General features: G+C 52.1%; 9 protein-coding genes across 9 annotated transcripts; 1 reads left to right on the top strand and 8 right to left on the bottom strand.

Moving 5' to 3' along the window:
• Positions 1-533: 533 nt before the first annotated feature.
• AYO20_04109 (hypothetical protein) lies at positions 534-2,387 on the bottom strand (the record flags this gene model as incomplete). Its single annotated transcript, XM_022642408.1, has 2 exons — positions 534-2,287; positions 2,336-2,387. 2 exons carry the CDS (start codon positions 2,385-2,387, stop codon positions 534-536), a joined length of 1,806 nt encoding a protein of 601 aa, XP_022501505.1.
• Positions 2,388-2,932: 545 nt separating this feature from the next.
• On the bottom strand, positions 2,933-3,904 carry AYO20_04108 (hypothetical protein; the record flags this gene model as incomplete). Its single annotated transcript, XM_022642407.1, has 1 exon — positions 2,933-3,904. One exon carries the CDS (start codon positions 3,902-3,904, stop codon positions 2,933-2,935), a length of 972 nt encoding a protein of 323 aa, XP_022501504.1.
• Positions 3,905-5,026: 1,122 nt separating this feature from the next.
• AYO20_04107 (hypothetical protein) lies at positions 5,027-6,579 on the bottom strand (the record flags this gene model as incomplete). The annotated part of the gene is made up of 6 exons (XM_022642406.1): positions 5,027-5,184; positions 5,240-5,333; positions 5,383-5,636; positions 5,688-6,049; positions 6,101-6,357; positions 6,412-6,579. The coding sequence occupies 6 exons, from the start codon at positions 6,577-6,579 to the stop codon at positions 5,027-5,029; spliced, it is 1,293 nt and encodes a 430-aa protein (XP_022501503.1).
• A 625-nt stretch (positions 6,580-7,204) lies between these two features.
• Positions 7,205-9,142, bottom strand: AYO20_04106 (hypothetical protein; the record flags this gene model as incomplete). Its single annotated transcript, XM_022642405.1, has 1 exon — positions 7,205-9,142. One exon carries the CDS (start codon positions 9,140-9,142, stop codon positions 7,205-7,207), a length of 1,938 nt encoding a protein of 645 aa, XP_022501502.1.
• A 616-nt stretch (positions 9,143-9,758) lies between these two features.
• AYO20_04105 (hypothetical protein) lies at positions 9,759-10,859 on the bottom strand (the record flags this gene model as incomplete). The annotated part of the gene is made up of 1 exon (XM_022642404.1): positions 9,759-10,859. The coding sequence occupies one exon, from the start codon at positions 10,857-10,859 to the stop codon at positions 9,759-9,761; it is 1,101 nt and encodes a 366-aa protein (XP_022501501.1).
• Positions 10,860-11,325: 466 nt separating this feature from the next.
• On the bottom strand, positions 11,326-12,317 carry AYO20_04104 (hypothetical protein; the record flags this gene model as incomplete). Its single annotated transcript, XM_022642403.1, has 4 exons — positions 11,326-11,731; positions 11,782-11,901; positions 11,956-12,054; positions 12,109-12,317. The coding sequence occupies 4 exons, from the start codon at positions 12,315-12,317 to the stop codon at positions 11,326-11,328; spliced, it is 834 nt and encodes a 277-aa protein (XP_022501500.1).
• Positions 12,318-12,688: 371 nt separating this feature from the next.
• Positions 12,689-13,781, bottom strand: AYO20_04103 (hypothetical protein; the record flags this gene model as incomplete). The annotated part of the gene is made up of 4 exons (XM_022642402.1): positions 12,689-12,879; positions 12,951-13,227; positions 13,276-13,400; positions 13,523-13,781. 4 exons carry the CDS (start codon positions 13,779-13,781, stop codon positions 12,689-12,691), a joined length of 852 nt encoding a protein of 283 aa, XP_022501499.1.
• Positions 13,782-14,223: 442 nt separating this feature from the next.
• AYO20_04102 (hypothetical protein) lies at positions 14,224-14,583 on the top strand (the record flags this gene model as incomplete). The annotated part of the gene is made up of 1 exon (XM_022642401.1): positions 14,224-14,583. The coding sequence occupies one exon, from the start codon at positions 14,224-14,226 to the stop codon at positions 14,581-14,583; it is 360 nt and encodes a 119-aa protein (XP_022501498.1).
• Positions 14,584-15,981: 1,398 nt separating this feature from the next.
• On the bottom strand, positions 15,982-17,841 carry AYO20_04101 (hypothetical protein; the record flags this gene model as incomplete). The annotated part of the gene is made up of 1 exon (XM_022642400.1): positions 15,982-17,841. The coding sequence occupies one exon, from the start codon at positions 17,839-17,841 to the stop codon at positions 15,982-15,984; it is 1,860 nt and encodes a 619-aa protein (XP_022501497.1).
• Positions 17,842-18,398: the final 557 nt, after the last annotated feature.

Here is an 18,398-nt window from a genome sequence, read left to right as displayed (position 1 = left end):
TGGCTTGCGGACTGGCGCGGGATGGACGAGCAAAGTCGCGCGTATCTTTTCGGGCAACTTCAAAGGCTAGCACAACTTGGCTGATTCAGCGCACAGATGGACAAGAAACAGACATTGATAGAACTAGAGGAGCGATTACAAAGTCACAATTTTGAGGGGAAGCCTGGCCGTGGTTAAGGACTGCGTGAATATTTATTTCCTCTTCTTGGACATGCGTTCTGGATCAGGGTCTCTTCCCGGAACCGCGGATGGAGCGATATCCATTCGGACGAATCAATTCCCTGGTCCGACTCGCCCTCGTCTGCGCTTCTAACGGCGCTGAATGGACAATCGAGACGGGGGATAGCCACATGGTTACATTTCCAACTTGGGAGACCAGATGCTGAGGCAGCACGGTAGGTAGGTATAACCCAGAGGTATATAGTACTATAGCAGCAGCAGCACCACCACCACCACCACCTGATGTAGGTACCCATTATATATTTACAGTAGATAATATAGTCTGCCTATAGAATGCCTTCAGGCCACCCCTTCTATTGCTGCCGACTTCTGGGATCAGATGCCTGTTGTCTCTTAAAATCTCGCATCTCCTTGGTCCCCAGGCTTCCATTGCCGCCCTCTTGTCGTCGCTCCCATCCGCCCATCCTCACCACCAAGCATGTAGCATTGTCGCCTTCGGTAGAGACCTCTGTGGCGAAATTGACCACATCCCGCGCAGCCTGCTCGGGCGTTTTAGCTTCTTTGACAATGTCCACGACTTCCTGGTCATCTAGAGTGCCTGAAACGCCGTCCGACATCAAAACCGCGAATGAATATTCAGCCGGCCCCAGTTCCACCCTCTTGATCTCAGGTTCTGCGCTGACACCCATTCTCTTCGAGGCGATATCACCAAATGCTCGGGTGTTGGCCAGACCCAAGATCCGCTCTTCGCCAAACGAGTCAGTCACAAATGATGCCGCATACCTTCTAAGTCTGTTGCTCTCCACTGGTGACGAGGGGTGATGATTCGTGGTCAAAGGTATTGCTTGCCCTGTGACCGTAGAGCAGAGTATGATTCTTGTGTCCCCGACATGGGCCACCAGCAATGTAGATGTGGTCGCAGGGTTCCAGAAGGGCGTTGGCGATGGCGTCGATACCATTGCCACACTGCAAGTACTCCCACCTCTGAACCTCTGAGGTCCACCAAGATGTGTCGCAAACCTATGAGGTTCACCCAGGATGTCTCCTTCGTTCAGAGGTCTTTCAGCCCTCGTGTTGTCCACGCTCTCTGAGTTCTTGGCTGCTTGAGCGGCCACAAAATCGTAGTCCGCTTTTAGGAAAGCATAAGTCATGACCTCCTCGATGGCCACCCCGCAGTCGATATCTTCGCCCGATTGCCTCAGAGCATCCGACTCCTCGCCCAACCTCTGATACCCGTTGTAGATAGAAAAGTAGGCGGGCTTGAAGCGACGAAAGTACCCGCCGACAAGCTCTTTCCAATTCCTTGTCAGCTCCTTCTCCAACTGTCGAATGTTCCTCTTGTTAGCGCACTGGATCAGCGGAGGATCACTTGGGTGTGGCTTGTTGTCTTTACGCGTCGAGTCCTCTTCGTCTACCTTCGGACCGTCCTTGTTGACTTCTAGCTTGTCGAGCACCTTCCTGCCCTCTCTTTGCTGATTCTCGTCCCCGTCAAGTCCCCCAAGTATCGGCGCTTCCCCGGTGTCCTTTTTATCACTCTTCTTCAAGCTCGACTTCAGCTCAAACGACTTGGCCGATTTCTCGATGTAATCGTGCAGCGACTCGCGGAGAAAATCGCTGCACTCTGCTCCCCCATGCCCATCAAAGACGGCAAAATAGAAGACCTGAGGATCGCCGGACGCCCCTTCTGCAGAAGTGCCCTCTCCAGGAGTTTTGCTCAAGGTGAGAGACAGCGGGGCCTTTTTGGCAAATGCAGGGAGCTCGATGACGCCTGCTTGATGGGAGTCTTCGTTGTAGGGTCTGCTGCCTCTGGACACAAATGCACCATAGTGGTGTTTGGCGCTCTTGAGCGGAATGCGGACTACGGTGGTGTCTCGAGAAACCGACGGATGGGTGGCGGGGGCAGATGTCCCATCAGGAGTATGCGGCATGGACGCCTGGCGCGGAAACTTGTGGGCAAGGCCGGTCAGAGAGCGGGAGTCGGGATGAAGAGAGGAGGATGGGAGATGGGTGACAAAGTAGTCGTGGAATGTTCGACGCTGTTGCTCAACATCTCGAAGTCTCGTTCGTGTTTGGGGACGAGTCTGTCGGATGAAGGTCGCCAGCAGGTCTGCCCGCAGTCAGAACACAAGCTATGCGAGAAGGGAAGAGTGTATACCATAATAGCAATCGGTAGAACAGCGCAACGTTCTGGCACCGGGAGAGGACATGGCTGAGGACAAGGCCCTTCACAGCCGCCATCATCCTATCGAAGAGCAACACCCATTATCGAACAAAAGTGACAGGCGGAATCGCAAAATCGTCAGGGCCGAGCCAACAGCTGGATGGCGGGGAGAAGAGAACGAACCAGAAAATCTTCTTGGAACAAGAAAGGCGATGATGAAATCGCAATTGTGAGGGTCGCAGAACCGAGTATGAATTAGTGGAGCGAAGGTCCCAAGGAGATTTTCTTGTTGGGTTTTGGCGGAGTCGAAGTGGCTCCCCCACGCCCCTTTTGTCCGCCAAACCGAGACATTCACCTATTCAGCAAATTGAGCCGTCGGATACTCGTATATACGAGCACAACACTTGCTTGACTCGACGCTCAAGCTCTTGTCACCCATCAGATAGGCTGTCTAATGTTCTATCTTCTGCCATCCATGTCTATGCGGAGACAAGTCTCTCATGTTTCTCATCCATGTGCAAAATCTTCAGACAGAGCACGCCAAAGTGAGACCAGACCACATCGAGACATTCAACCTGTCGTCCAGTGTGTCTATAACTTGGACTGATGGATACCACCGTCCAGCACTCTGATGCCTCTTCCCTCTAGCTCCTCGTAAGAATCAAAACTCTCGTCGCCGTGGAAATGCCAGCCCCTCTCCTCGCCCTGACTCAAGTGGCGGCAATCGCTGTTCCAGATGCAATCCCATCCCCCAGCCACGCCGGTACCGGTAGTCCTCCAGTCTTCATCGTGGTAGCTGTAGTCAGCGTCGATCTCTTGCTGGGCCCCAGATGAACGGGCAGCCAGAGGAGGCAGTTTCCGCCGCACAAACTTGCTGAGTCCGCACGTAAAACACCGAAAGTCCTCCTCGTCCCAGTCCTCGGGGACCTCCCCAGTCAAGGCCCTCCCACTGGCGATGATCTGGGCGGCGTGTCCGCATATCAAGACCGTGACTTCTTCGTCCCCTCGCCCAGCTTGCGCATACTCCTCGTCCACATCCTGCACGACGCGAGCCAGCGCGCGCGCCACGCGGTCGTGCAGCTCGTGGATGCGCTCGCCGTTTTCCGAAGGCACGACACGCGAGGCGTACGACTCGTCCAGCCAGGGGAAGAAGTCGTTCTTGAGCCTCTCCGGGTCCGCAGGTCGCGGCTGTCTGAACCAGGCCCGGCCGAACCATTCGCCCAACCCCCTCTCGCCGCGGACTTGTAGGTGTCTCCTCCTTTTGACGTCGCTCTCCGGCACCTGCGCGAGGAGGGCCTCCACGGCCGGACGCAGGGTTTCGAGACACCGGTAAAACAGGCTGGAGTACACCCTCAACCGGTCTTGCTTGACCACTTCGGCGAACGCTTCGCTGAGGTATGCGGCCGTCTCTTGCGCCTGACGCACGCCGTGCGATGCCAGGGGCGGATCTGCTGGGAGATGCGTGGGGAATGGGTGGTTGGAAGAATACTCTCCCGTCCTTGGGTTCAGGGACCAGGCCAGCCGGTGGCCGTGTCGGAGGATGTAAATCTCGGTCACGGGCATGGTTTTTTTATTTTTTCACTCTTTGCACAAAGGGTTGCCGCTACCGTGACATGTCGGACGATCTGTTACTTAGATGGCGACAGATGACCGAGAGTCCAACGAGGAAAAAAGATATTCTAGACACTAGAAACTGGTCCACGATGATAGACCAAAATGCTTCGGCAGTCGATGATTAGATGGGACTAGTGAAGAGAACAATTGGTGACTGAATAATACTGATACCGAGGCATATGCCACTAAAGGCCATTTCCAAGCCAAGCCTTATTCTGTACTACCGAGTACGAGAGATCTCGTAACCCTCGAGCCCTGATGTTGGGGATCTCGACCATCTCCGCACTTGCGATCTGGTAGGCCGTTTTCGGCTTATTGTTACCCCAGACAACTTGGTTACTCTATCTAATAATATCAGCTGCGATGGTCTGTTTTCGGACTAAGCAGCAACAACAACATCATAGACATTCACATACACATACTCTGTCCAAGTATGTCTGCATCAACATGTAAATACTTGCCGAAGATCCGTCGTATCAGGCCATGTGAAAAAGCGAGGTATTGGCGAGGCTTGGTAGCCTTTTCGGACACGACTCAGGAGAGTCTTTCGAGGATTGGGCAGCGACAGGACTGCGTTTGAGAATGTCGAGCGCTTGAGAGTCATTCTAGCTTGCATAGGAGCCCACATTCCCAACTCGAAGTTCATCCCTAGTAGATTCGTTGAGAAGCCACCTCTTGTCTTCAACCCACTTTGAAACGGGTTGTTGGGGCAATATTTGAAAATACTTGGGAGAGGACCAGAAAACGTCGTTTTGCGGTTATGTCCTCATCAAATTGTGATCACGTGTGATCGTTGCTGTCGTCCAGTCTTTTTTGTGATAGGACCCTAGACTGGTCATTCACCCTACACTGTCCTGCAGGGACAACCAATGCCGGCGAGGACAATCCAGGGGTGCGAATGCCGGATATGGCGAGTAATGTGTTCTCTGAGTCCAGCAAAGGAGCTGATGGACCATATCAGGAGACGTGTCTCCGGCTTTTGTGTTCACCATCGAAGATGCGCAGCGTATCCAACACGTTTGTTACATCATGAGGCACAATGGTGGTGATAATATGTCGTGTCGAGAAATTTCATCTATGCCTTTCCCTCCTGAAGCCCCATTTCTGCCGGCGGAGCTCAAACATGAAACCGCCTGCGATCAGGAAGACCAAGCCAGTATAGATCTGAGGCCATAAATAAGGCCGGGACGAATGAGGTCGGCGAATCTCCAATGCTATTGCTTCCGAGACTGCACAGGGAATGAGCTTCGGTTTCATCAGTCGGCGGCCGTTACAAGGACTCACATAAAGCAGGCATAGAGACAGTCACCCACATCAGACTGAGGGCTGATGGAAGTTCTTTCAGTTCAACGACCTCGGCACAAAGAGGAGCAATTGTCTAAGAACAAGTTAGCATGACTCGTATCATTGAAGTGGTTCATTCGTACACCCCAGTAGACACCACTCGTCGCGCCCACAGTAAGAGCAAAGAATATAAGTACGCCATAAGAATTGGCAGGAATCCAGATCGCATATGATAGCAAGGTGTTTGACGCGGTCAGGATGCATGCTATTGTCATGCGGCCGAATCGATCGCTTAGCACCCCGACGAAAGGTCGACCGAAAGCGGTTCCGACGTTCATGATGGTGATCACAGTGCCGCCTTGATCTTGAGTCAATCCGAGAGATGTCGCAAACGCGCCTAAGAAATAGATCAGCTTCATGTTGGGGTGGTATGGGACTGCTAATTTACCTAGAGAATAGATCGCGACGATGTAGCCAAGGATGGAAAAGAACGTGTAGAAGATAAGCAGCCAGACCTGATACCTTTTCAGGAGCTCCGTGTCTATAGGCTTGTAGCTGGGACGGATTGTCTTGTTTCTGTCGCGGATCAACGAACAGGCCGTAAACAGGACCACAAATGCGAGGATGCCAGTGATCCGTAGTGACCAAGCAAGCGAAAGATTCTCGATCATGGGGGTTGTTGCGGCCGAGAATATCACGCCGCCAATGCCGCTCCCTGCGGCTGCGATGCCTTGAGCTAAACTCCTATTTCTGTTGAACCACTGGGGAAGTATGGGTGTAGCTGGTAGCCATGAAAAGCCTGTTCCCAACCTGCCAAATATTAGTCTGACGCACGTTCAGGACAAGACCGCAGCCACATACCCAACCAGGATGCCCTGCGTCAGAATAAGATGCCAGTACTCTGTGGCAAATGAGGCTGCGACAAAGCCGCCCGCGAACATGACACAGCCGCAGTACATAGGGATATGTGTCCCGAGTCTTCGGACAAACAAGTTGACAATAGGTCCGCAGAGCATGGCACAGGCGAAGTTGACGCCACCAATAAACGTATAGTCCAAATCCGAGGCACCGGGGAATATAGAATTATCAATGTAGTACGATAGGTAAACACCATAAGACTAGGCTTAACGTCAGTACTCACTATACGACATGCTAGGACCAAGTGACCATACCGCAATGATGCCCCATGTGAATCCATTGATCAAATGCATGGCGATACAGACAACCCATCCGTATGGTGGTTCAATAGATGCATCCACAGCTGCAACAGGCTCCCCCGGCTGCATGGGAACTTCAATGGCGACCTCTTCGCCATCTCCTTCTGGCTTGTCCTCGCCCATAACGGGTTGCTTGCGTCGCAAGTCGTGTCCTGTCTTGCCTCAGGTCAAAGGTCTTTGACAACATGCGCAAGCTACGCAGGACAAGCCGCACAAATGCCCAGACAGGTTTGAAAACAAGAGGTTTCCTGGAGCGGGACGAAGAGAGTGATTCACTTGGGATTGCTGGGTCTATGGAGTACTGGGACTGCGGAGGCAACTCATCGCGCCGAAAACCGCACGGCACGCATTTGCCGGAGTAACATGCCGTTTCATAATGGAATTGTACTTGTATGCATTCTAAAAGAGGTGTGAGATCAGCAGGTACGATATCGGACACACAGCCTGCTCTTACATTCGACACTCTGTGCGATTGGGACCCAGTCCGGCCATGTCATGAATTGCATGCCCTTTCGATCATTGACTCATCTGGTACACAAGGTCAAAAAAACTTAACGTGAAGTGCGTTCTTCTCCGCCGCCAGGTCACATTCGAGGAAACATACCGAGAATGTGGAGTAGGCAAGGCTTGAAAATTGGAGAAGACTTTTCTAATTCTGGCATGGTGAGCCTCCAAGGGCGGAATTAACCAAGAGGGTAGAGGGTGGGTGGATGGTAACAGTGCCATGTTTGGTGATCTCCCACCAGTATTAATATGTGGTGTCAACGGCCAATGCATTCCACGCCAGGTTGAGTATCCACAAGCCGATGAGAGTGAACAGTATCCTACCTCCGAGACCAACAAGACTCTTGGTGATGGTAGAGAGAGCATTTGTCGTAGCAGTGCTAATGCAAAGAAACCCCGCTACCACCATTGCTGTCTCCAAAGCATCGAACATGCCTCGACAAGCCTGCCGACCGAGGAATTTGCAGGCGAGTCTTGGATGGAGCACGCCCCGGGAGTCGGCAGCAAGTAAGGTGTGGTATTGAAAGACAAAAGTCTCCAGAGAACATCGACCAAACCATGCAAAGAGTCGACTGTGGCAGGCTGACAATTTTCGAGTCGAATTCCTAAGGACAACGAAAGCTAGCACAGGAAACGGCGAGAGAAATGGGTGCCACTCATTGTAGCGGAACTTGTCTGGGAAAAAGCCGCACAATATCGAGTATGCCAAAATGACAAACGCAGCACCCCATGTCGTCAGTCGTGAAGCGAGTTGCGACCAAGGGACGGTCTCCATTGCAGTTTTATGACACTGGAGGCCATGGGAAGTGTCATACTGTACATACAGCACAGCGGTGATCATGCCAATGAATGCAATGTAGGCGTCAAGGCTGAATCTGAAAATGAACTCCTGTCCGTCGATTTCGGGAAGGCCCCAGCCTGGAGGACAGATCATAGCGAGGACTGCCGCAATGTTATTGCTAGCTCCTAGAGTGACCCTGACTAACGTTACAGATATGGCTGTTCGACGGACGAAACGACGTATATCCACACCAGGTGTTGCAGTCTTGGGGACCGTTGCCCAGACAATGAGAAACCACAAGCTGGTCAGCATCGGGAAATAGTACAGGTCGTATCGAGTTCCCATGACGAAAGCGAGAATGACGTTAAGGAGATTCGTCCTCAGCAAGACACTAGCCACCCTGTGAAACGAGAAGTCGTTCGTGGTGATGAAATAATAGGTGTGACCAAACCCAGTCATGAAGAGGTAAGATGAGACCAATAGCCGGACAAACTGATAGACCCAGAGGACTTTCGACAAGCCACAGTAGTGGTACAACAGGATGATGATTTGCATCCAGCCTTTCCACTCCTCTGTTTGCTGCCTGGAAAGTACCTGTCGGTGTTCTGGAAATGCTATCTCACCGGTTGTCGCATGCTGAGGCCGACTTTGTTTGAAGGTTGCCAGGCCTGCGAGCAGCGCGAGGATGGCCCCGCCTATAAATTTGCCCAACTCTACCGTTTTCGAAGCTTTATCGAACAAGACGGTACGATCGGCCATGAAGCAGTACAGTATGGCAACAGAGATTGTAGTCATTGCACCCATGGTTCTGGGGGCTTCGTGGAAGAAGAACCAGTCTCTCTCATGGCTATTGGTATGTTTTCTGACGCCAAAGAACGAAAAGAGGTAATAGACGATCGCACATGAGCTCATGAACAGCAGTAGCTTCTGTGCCACGTTTGGGCCGACATAAGAGGCACAACAGTATGCTTGAGAGCCTTTCGATGGTGTACCGATGAGCTTATTGCAGAAGTAATTCAATACAATGTCGGCATGAAGGGGTGCAGCCTCATCGGTGAGATGAATGCCATCCTCTTGGAAAAAGAAGTGAATGTCGTCATGCATCCATGGGTAGTCTGCAGGAGCGTAGTCCTTTTCTGTTGGCCTGCGGCCCACGAGGGCATGGCGGGTCGAGTTGAATGTTGGGTCCCAGACATGAATGATTTCCGTCCCAGCTGAGTCATATCTTGTTGTGGCTTCGATTTTGGCCTCAAAGCTCTTGCTAGGAATCTGAGAATCACTGGGGTCCAGCTTTCCTGCCACGGTCCAGAATATCTGGCGAGCTTTCGAACCACCAAAGAAAATGAGGCGTTGGTCGGAGAGGCAAGACTGAATCTTGGTCGAGCTGTAGGGCTGCAGCATGCAGCTTGAAGGGGCTGACACTTGACTTGTCGTCGATGACGCTCGAGCTTGGGAAGGGAGATTGTCACAGCGATTCTTGACCCAGGTATCTGGGATAAGCTCATTAGCATCGTCCCACAGCGAACCTGATCCGAGTTATGCTGACCTTGGGGGATCTTATCTACAAGGAACCACAATGGCGAGCAGATGGCGAAACAGAGGAGAAGCAGGATTGATACACGTAGGCTGACCATTTTTTGCATGCTATTTAGGTGACTGTTTAGACCGAGGATGGGGATTGTAGTCTGAACAGTGGCGGAGAAAGATGAAATCGCAGGAGAATGTGGTTCGGCGGTTGTGTGTGAAAGGTAAAGAGCGAAGAGTGAAGAATGAAGAGTGAAGGTGGCAGGTCTGCAGCCTGAAGTGTGCAAAGTGCAGTGTGCAATGTGCGCTGTGTGCTTCGTATGAATTGTGCTCATCAATGGCAGCCCCAGTACCAGTCAGTCCGCAGATCGTCATTCGAAACAGTTTTGTGAGGATTATAGTGGTGATCCAGCAGCTCGTCCCAGTTTGCCCATTAATGCTTTCAATCGGTAACGGCCGTGTCGTGGCAAAAGTCATCAAAGTCATGCAGCATCTATCGTATCTCTGGATCACCCATCCAGTCTGCCATAGACAGCCCAGCAACTCGTTCGCCACCGTCATCGCCTCCTAGCGTCTGCTTCTCTTTGCTGCCTTTGATCCTTCTCGCATGGCTCTTCGTCTCTGCGTGATGGCTGTAGTCTCGTCCAAACACCTGGAATCCCCGAACATGAGTATCTTTGCCATTCTGGTGGTTTTCACAAATACGAATCTGTACCACCATCGCCTTTAGCACATCCCCCCCTGGATTCTCCTGACGGTCTGCTCTGAGGGGATAAAGTGTGGGCTCCCCCTGACTAGCAATCATGTCCGAGTTTCCATAGTAGCGTGGTTCCCTTCCACCAACTCCATTCAGTGGCACATCAATCCAGCCCCGTAGACCTTCGATGCTACTGTGTGCCTCCCCCGTCTCCGGATCAACAGTGTCGGTGACTTCCCATGAACCAAACTCAACCAAACTGCCTTCTGACATGCCCGCGTAAAACTTCATCTTCGTAGGTGTGTACGACTCGTCAAGCTCAAAGTCCAAATAGATTCTCATTTTGACAATAGCAACAAGTTTGAAAAAGTGTAAGGTCAATGTATGAGGTTGAGGCCCGTCACTCTGCCAGAATAAGTTTGGACTCGGGTTCCGCAGTTGAGGCAGTCCGCAACCGGGCTTTGTGGAGGACAACGTCCACGTTGCTAAGGATGATATGTCTCGCAAACCGTGGAGTTGTCTGGCATCTTCAATATCATGGTGAACAAATTCAAGTAATGACTGCTCATCTGCATGACCCCCTTCCGAAGCCGTTGAGCCGAGGGCATTCTGTGCGGCCTGTGCCTCTTCAGTGGCATCGTTCTGAATATGACCAACTCCATGGGCGGTCGGTGTTGGTTCATTCCGACCGTGTTGATGGCGGGCGGGATTGGTCTCTGGAACAATTGAATTGCCTGGATTGTTCGACGGAGGCAATGGGGTCGTGATGAAAGGAGCATGCGGAGGGGTTTCGAGCATGAAGGGTGGGATTTCCGCCGTCAAGGCATTGCGAGTCGGTGTCGTCGTGACTTCATTGTTGCGAGCCTGATGCGCTGCTCTTCGAGGGGCGCGTGGCATGTTGGTTCCGCGATCGCACATGAACAGCCCCTACATCAACCGGTATCGATGAATACTAGCCCCTGTGCCATACCTCAATGGGCCTTGCCGTCAGACGTAGGTGAGGACAGCTGGTGCGAGGCTGTGGGAGCAGAAATACATGATATGGGACTGATCTTGAGCATGTGCAGTCGCTGCCGTTGAAACGCGAAACGCGCCAAGGAAAATTCCACTCATCGATTTGTGCATGGGGAGTTGCACCTCCACCCCAACTACACATGACTACGAGGTACTCACAACGTACTCGGTACCAGTGTATCTACAGGAGTTGTGACATTTCGTGCATTCGGAGCACCTATTGAGTCTGACGGCCATCGACGACTCAGTGTTTGTACTTCTACCCCTGGCGCTCCTTGTAAGAAATCATGTTCAGGTGGTGCAGACAAGTATTATGGTCTCAACGATATGCATCCTCTACTCAATCACTTCATGGCACCCCTCTTCCTTCTCTAATCGCTTTGGCCATTTCACTCATCGCCCGGTCTTCGGCATAACGCTGATATATAGGCAGGTAGTGCTCCTTGTCACTCATGGTCTCAGTCACTGATTTCCTCGACGATACGACATCAAACCATTTCCGCCATCGATTCCACAGTTGCTCGTCCTCGCCGCCCTGACCTGGAGGGGGGATGCCCAAGCCACCCTTGAAGTGATCGAGCACCCACATCCTGACGGCCCAGGGTGCGAGTGCTACGTCGCCGAAAGTGAAGTCTTTGCCCATAAAATATGGACCTTCAGGATCAGCGTTGGAAATCCATGTCTTCAGGGCGTTCAGAAGCTCGGTGCGTGCTTTCTCCAAGGGATACGGGCTTTTATCTGTGTGTTGCAGGACCCTATACCGCTGTGAGATCTCGAGTTCAGACTGGGGTGCATCAATAACTACCTGTGGTATGCCGGCAGGATCCTGGTCGTGATGTGATCGACCCAGACTTTCATGACAGCTTTTTTGTAGGGGTCGCGGGGCCACAAAGGTGTCTGGTTAGGATACATGTCTTCCAGATATCTGATAGTGTCAGCTGAGAGCAGCCTGTTCAGCCAGGTGGCTATCATGACTTACTCGCAGATGATATTGGACTCGATCAATGGCTTGGTTGACCCATCCTCTTGAGGGCATCCCAATGTAGGGACTAAACCTCGCGGGTTGAGCTTCAGAAAACTGTCTTCAGTCGGCACAAAGTGTTCCAGCGACATGCAGTGATGTGACACGCACCTTGGTTCCTTCCGATATGGATTGATCTCGACGTACTTGTACGGAATCTGCTTCTCCTCAAGAGTGATCCATGCTCTTTGCACAAAGGGACAAAACCATCCCGAGTACAAAGTGATGGGCTCGTCCTTTTGATGCGCCGCGACAATCTTGGCTGCAGGGCCTGTTGCCTCTGGGTAGATATCTGCGTCGGGATGTGAGACTGAACCCATGATTCCGATGTGCTTTCTGAGCCAAAAAGGATCTTCTTCTAACAAGACGACGAGTTCGAAGGAGAAATGTCTTTACGTTTGACTTGTCTTTCCATCATTTGTAAGATTTGGAGATGGAGAATCGTGACGCAACATGAAGCTGATCCCGTGAGCGGGGAAGCAGAACATGACAGGTTGGTACACTCTCAGCCTCGTGTGGGCCATACATAATCCGGACAGCCTTGTTGACGAATGCTGCCTTTCACCAGCTGTATTAGAACCTGTTAGGAATTGACAAGGGCTTTTTGTCGAATTGGGAACAAACTGGTAGGGTGAAATTGTCTGTGATGCTTTCTCGATTACACGGGGTTTGCCTGGTTTTGACGGCTCCTTTATAGAGATGTATCTCTGGCCCAAATCCGCTGCATGTCTTCTCCTTCCAGACCGTTGTGCCCGCTCTTGACGAGGCTGTCGATTGCTTCTTCGATGGGCACGTCGCCCTCCAGCAGATCAAACCAGCCTCGTGTATCGTTCCGATCCAACAACGCCGCGGCCACCTTGGCGACATCCTCACGCGGTACATCTGAGAGTTTGGTGGAGACTCGTCAGCGAAAACAGGAGGAATGAAGAAACGGAGAAACTTGTGGTGCTTACTCCCAGATATCGACGTCTTGCCCAGCGTCACCTTGCCCGTGCCTGGCCTGTCCGTCAAAGTGCCTGGTCTCAAGTTGATGGCCTGAAACTCTTGGTCGCCGCCGTCCCGTCTCTTCTTCGCGAGGGCTTCGAGGTGCTCGTCCGCCTCCACTTTGGCCTGGAAGTAGTGCGGCAGGACGTTTTGATTGATGTTGTCCGCGGCTTTCCGGTCTTCCTCGGTCCACCACGGCGGATAACCCTTGCGAGACTGCAACGCGGGAATTGTTAGTAGAAGAGTCTGCGAGGGGTTGGTTTGCTAGGATGTGAACTGAAAAAAGCAACTTACTGCGTGGTATGACACCATCAGGAACTTCTTGACGCCCGGCATGGCCAGCGAGGCCGAGATGTAGCACTTTGCGGCGACCATGTCAACTGCCTTTGTCCTTTCCGGTCCGCCCTTGCCACCGGCGCCTAGTCAATCCACTCCATCGTCAATACACAATATACTCGCCCCCATGGAGTCCAACAGCACAGTGCGACTGCTAGCAGGGGTTTGTTTTGAAAAACAATATGAGATGAGAGATGAACTTTACCGGCACTCCACACGACGATATCCGGCTTGACCTTGTCCAACACGCGCTGCGCATCACTGACCTCCTTGACGTCGTCGAGACTGTCCACCAACACCTCGATCTTGCCGGGCTTGTCCTTGCCGAGCGCCAGGATCTCGACCTCGTGCGCCGGGTTGCGGACCACGCTGGTGACGGACCATTTCTTGGCGAGGAGGAGGGGTTGGAGGAAGAGAGAGACTTTGCCGTGCCCGCCGAGGATGAGCACGCGTGGCGTAGACATGGTTGGCGGACTTTTGGTATTCGAAAAAGGTCTTGGTTTTTTGTTTTTGGTAGTGGAATCTGGCAGAGGTTGAAGGGAGGTGAGGGAGAGGGGGGCTCGTATGTATGCAAAGATGTATAAGAGGGCACATATATATCCTTCTATACTTATGTGTTCCAGTATACAGAGAGTGGGGGCCGGAGCTTGATCTGTAATTACGCACATCACGTCACTAGCGGAACATCCGCCTTCGGCTTAGGCGGCCAGCGCGGCCCTCCCGTGTGCTTTGGTCTATACGAACCCTCGGTGCCGCAGTGTCACCCTATACAGGGCATGTTGGCGTGTTAGAAGTGGACTTTTCGAATGTTCTAAGCAAACAAGTGCCTGACGACGATAGACAGCAGATCAGAAATGGGACAAGTCGACATTGCAAGCCATGATCCCGCCCCAATAAATGCAGAGAATGTCTGTGGCGGGATCCCTGCCTCTGTCCTGCCGCGCCCGAACATGTCCACTGATTGTTGATTGTGCCACTACAATTCCTCTTCCCTCCATCGACGGCCCTATCCACGCGCGCCTCATCAATTTCGAGCAAGCATTCCTCCAGACTGACCAGCCGCCACTCGCAAAAGTCCGGACGCCCTTGGTTTTCCGAGTTCCAGAGACACTGCTCGACACGACGTGGGACCTGCGCATAGATATCGGGTCTCTGGGATGTACCATCTTCGAATTCGTCACGGGGCAGCCGTCGTTCGACAATTTCATGCCGAGAAAGGCGCCCTTGGTCTTGGAGTGGATCGCGAAGAATCCCTTGGGCGGGTAACAACGAAACATCATGTTCCGTAAAGCTGTATACCCCTTCCTCATAGCTACTATATACACACTGGACACTGGCTATGTCGGCATTTCTGTGTTATTGTGAATTCAAGACGAAAGAGATCTAGTATCAGGCTCTGACATCCTTCCCCCCAATACATCAACAAGCAGTCAAGTCAAATTCGGTAAATGCCGGACCAATGTGTATGTACATGTATTGTATGCCTTTGGTGACCTCCGTGGTGTTCGTCGACGGTCAGACGACCACACTCCAGACTATGGGCATTGGCCTGTTCTTAGTAAGTCGTATCCATGCCTTGGGTATCTCTTCAGACTAGAGACAGGAGGCTGGCTCTTTCCCGTATCCCTTTCAGCCTATCGAAGAATAGTTTCAAGGGAAGTCGTCCTCCGTTGAAAAAGGAAAGCCTTGGTTGTGAGTCTGAGCATCGTGTCTTAGGCCGACACAATGATCCAATCCTCAAAATGCTAGCTAATGTCCACTACCCCTTTCCACACAAATGACCTCGACTCCTCAAGGAAAGCTGTCCTGCTCTCAGGATACTGGCGAAAGGTATTTCTCACTGTCAAGCCAGTGCCTTGTAAAGCTAGAAAACTCCCGAATAAACCTTGTCAATTCGATTCGTTGCACCTGCTCGTGAGTCTGTCATTCCAGCGATGCGCCGTGATCTCCTTGGTCCACAGTATGACACCAGTTTCTGCCACACCTTCTGCCACACCCAACAAAGGGAACGTGATAATTGAAAACAGCCCAAAAAATCCGACCCGGGGAAAAATCTCACGTCCACAGCCAGAATTGAACCCCAGGGGAGCAAAAATTCCGTGCCTCCCTGCGGATCAGATCCCGGGAGTTAGCAGACAGCCCGCTAGGGGGTTTTCGGATTTTTACCCTATGCCTCATGGTCGTAACGCCGTCACCACATGGTCATACAACCATGCAGCCAGCAAGACTCCGCAGTCGCTGGGTGAGTCCACTTTTGTGGCTGTAATCAGCTCTTGTCCGTAGGTGGTCACGGTGTCGCACTGCCCAAAGGCGACAGAGAATTTGTGTTTATAAAATATATTCCTGTATGTTGGGTTGAAAGGACCCGCTTGGATTGAAGTCGACTCCTTGGCGACGAGGATAAGGAGGTGTGTGAAGTGTCCGGCCCAAAGGTGAGGTACAATCCTGGCTGGATGGCAAGAAGGGCAAGGCTGCCGAAGGAAGATGTCTGGCACTCAACAGGATACAACTCAGCTTCAGTCCTTTAATCCTCAGGTTCGTGGTCCAGGGAAGTCGATTTACGGGCAAATCCTGGAAATCTCAAATAAATTGGTCAATCATCGTAACTGATTCGATGCTCATCATTCGTCATCATCTCATCAAGGCTGTCAAGTTTGGCGGATCTCAGCCGCCGCTTCCAGCAGCTATTGTCGTCTTCGTTCTCCAATCCTCGAAGCTGGCGGACACAGACTCGCCTTTCCGGCCAGGGTCTTTCTTTTTCTGCTTGTCTTCCCAGTCGCCCTCCTCCTGGGCGATAAGAGCATGGAATTTGCCACCTTGACCTCTCCCAAAGTAGATGGCTCCTTCTTCCCTCTTTGCTACACGTTCAGTCACCAAAACATATTTGACGCTACTGCCGGGTGCTTCGAACATAGCATCGCCGAGGATGGTCTCCATCTCCGTTCGTAGAGCTCGAGCTCCTGTACCCATCGCCAAGGCGTTCGAAGCAACCACATGAAGAGCCGGGGTAGTAAAGCGAAGTTCGATGCCAGAGAGTGAGAACAGCGTGATATATTGTGCCACTAGCGAATTGCGGGGTTCTGTAAGGATTCGCAGCAACATAGAATGGGTGAGGGCGGATAAAGCGGTAGTAGTCGGTATACGACCGATAAGCTCGGGGATGAAGCCGTAGGACTGCAGATCGGCCGGGGTGACTAGGTCGAGCGGGTTGAAGTAGTTCGGTTCTGGAGGAGACCCATCCATGTTCGTCTGCTCTGGCGCTGGTGCCGGGGTGAAGAAGGGCAGATGTTTCTTGTAGAGAGCCTCTTCTTGAGATCCCGGTAAGATAGGGACAGGAGTAATTGTGGTAGATTTCTGATCACGGCTGTAGGAGACCAGATTCGAGCTAGATCGTACGCTGGCCCCGAATCCAATGCTTCCTTTCGTCAAGCGGTCCATGACGTGTTTTTGAAGTCCGATGAATGCACCACTGAAGATGAAGAGGATATTATCCGTTCGTACGTTATAGACCTCGCCTTTCGCTGGAGCAGCCGAAGCGCCTGATGATCCAGAGGAGAAACCGGCGCCCAACGGACTGTTAGTCGGATAGGTCTGCGACTGGCCACCAGCCCGAGGAGCATTCCTCTCAGGTTTTGCCTGTATTTGGATGGTAGTCCCCTCGATGATCTTCAGAAGTGCTTGTTGGACACCTTCGCCCGACACGTCTTTTCCATGGCTGACCTTCGCCGTTGCTATTTTGTCGACTTCATCCAGGCATATGATGCCTCGTTCAGCGCTTTCAACGTCATAGTTCGCGGCGGCTAACAACCGGTGCACGCAGACTTCGGCGTCCTCGCCAATGTATCCAGCTTGTGTGAAGGGTGTGCAATCTGACATTGAAAATGGAACAGAGAGAACTCTAGCAAGAGTCTTTGCCATCAGTGTCTTTCCCACCCCACTGGGGCCAAGAAGCAAGATGTTTGACTTCTCCAGGGTCAGAGGACTTGTGTCCACCAAGAGCGAGCCACCAGTCCGCTGGTTGAGTGAAGCAGACGGCCCGCCCATACGGACGGTGGATTGCTGGCCGGGAAACTCATTTTCGACAGGATGTCGCTCTCTCCTTTCCCTCTGTGCAAGCAGCTCTTCCTCCTCCTCTTCACGTCTCTGCAACTCTTGTATTCTCTGATAGTGGTTAAAGACGGCCACGCTCAGCACCTTCTTAGCTCGCTCTTGACCGACGACAAACTGATCAAGGTGCTGTTTCAGGGCTTTGGGAGTCAGGCGAGGAGAGCCATAAATCGAAGCTCCGCCTAATGGGCCAGACGTAGGCAACCCTGGCTCATATGATCCGGTGAAAGGTTGATTGACAAAATCGGAACGGTGAAATTGCGACGAGGACAGCCTCGGCGATCGGGTCGAAAACGACCGCTTGCTCAAGGCAATATACGATGAACGGAGCCGCCGTGGTAACGTGGTGGTTGATGCAACCCAGGTGCGATCAAGTGCAGGGCAAAGGAAGGTCGGGAGAGGTAGTATTGAACGCATTGGTGCTGTTTGAGGACGGGCTTCAAGTGCCAGCGCCCGAGAGTACAGAATATCTATCTCTCGTTTACATGCAGAAGTCTTGGTTCCGGGAAATGATGGCGAGAGGTGGTATGAGTCAACCCAACTATTCGGAGATGCGATAGCAGTTGAAGCTTTGTGATGGCGCTCCCCTCATATCGAAATCGCCACAGAAAGTTGCGAGGTGCCGAAGTTTTGCCGATATTGTTACCTCCTCGCTGCTCAACACGATGTATAATATGTCCTCGTACGAGCTACAGTATCCATGAAATGATTGGGCGGAGAGGAGCGTATGCATCAGTCAAACTGCAAAGAAGGAATACGTCAATTGTCAGCAGAAAATCCCCAGGTTGTCGGAAATGCAATTCGACGAATCTACTGGTTGGAATCTGTGTGCCACATGACGTTCCCTACTCCAAGGCACCAATATCACCAGCGAAATGTGCCGCGGTAAGGCTGTGAATCAAAGCACTTCTGTGTCTGAATGACTTCCTCTCCAGCTCAAAGGCAAAGAGCATACGCATAGGAGTCAAGCCGCC

Source organism: Fonsecaea nubica, assembly GCF_001646965.1.
Source record: "Fonsecaea nubica strain CBS 269.64 chromosome Unknown Scaff21, whole genome shotgun sequence".
Taxonomy (NCBI): Eukaryota; Fungi; Ascomycota; class Eurotiomycetes; order Chaetothyriales; family Herpotrichiellaceae; genus Fonsecaea; species Fonsecaea nubica.
This window is presented reverse-complemented; position numbering and strand designations above follow the sequence as displayed.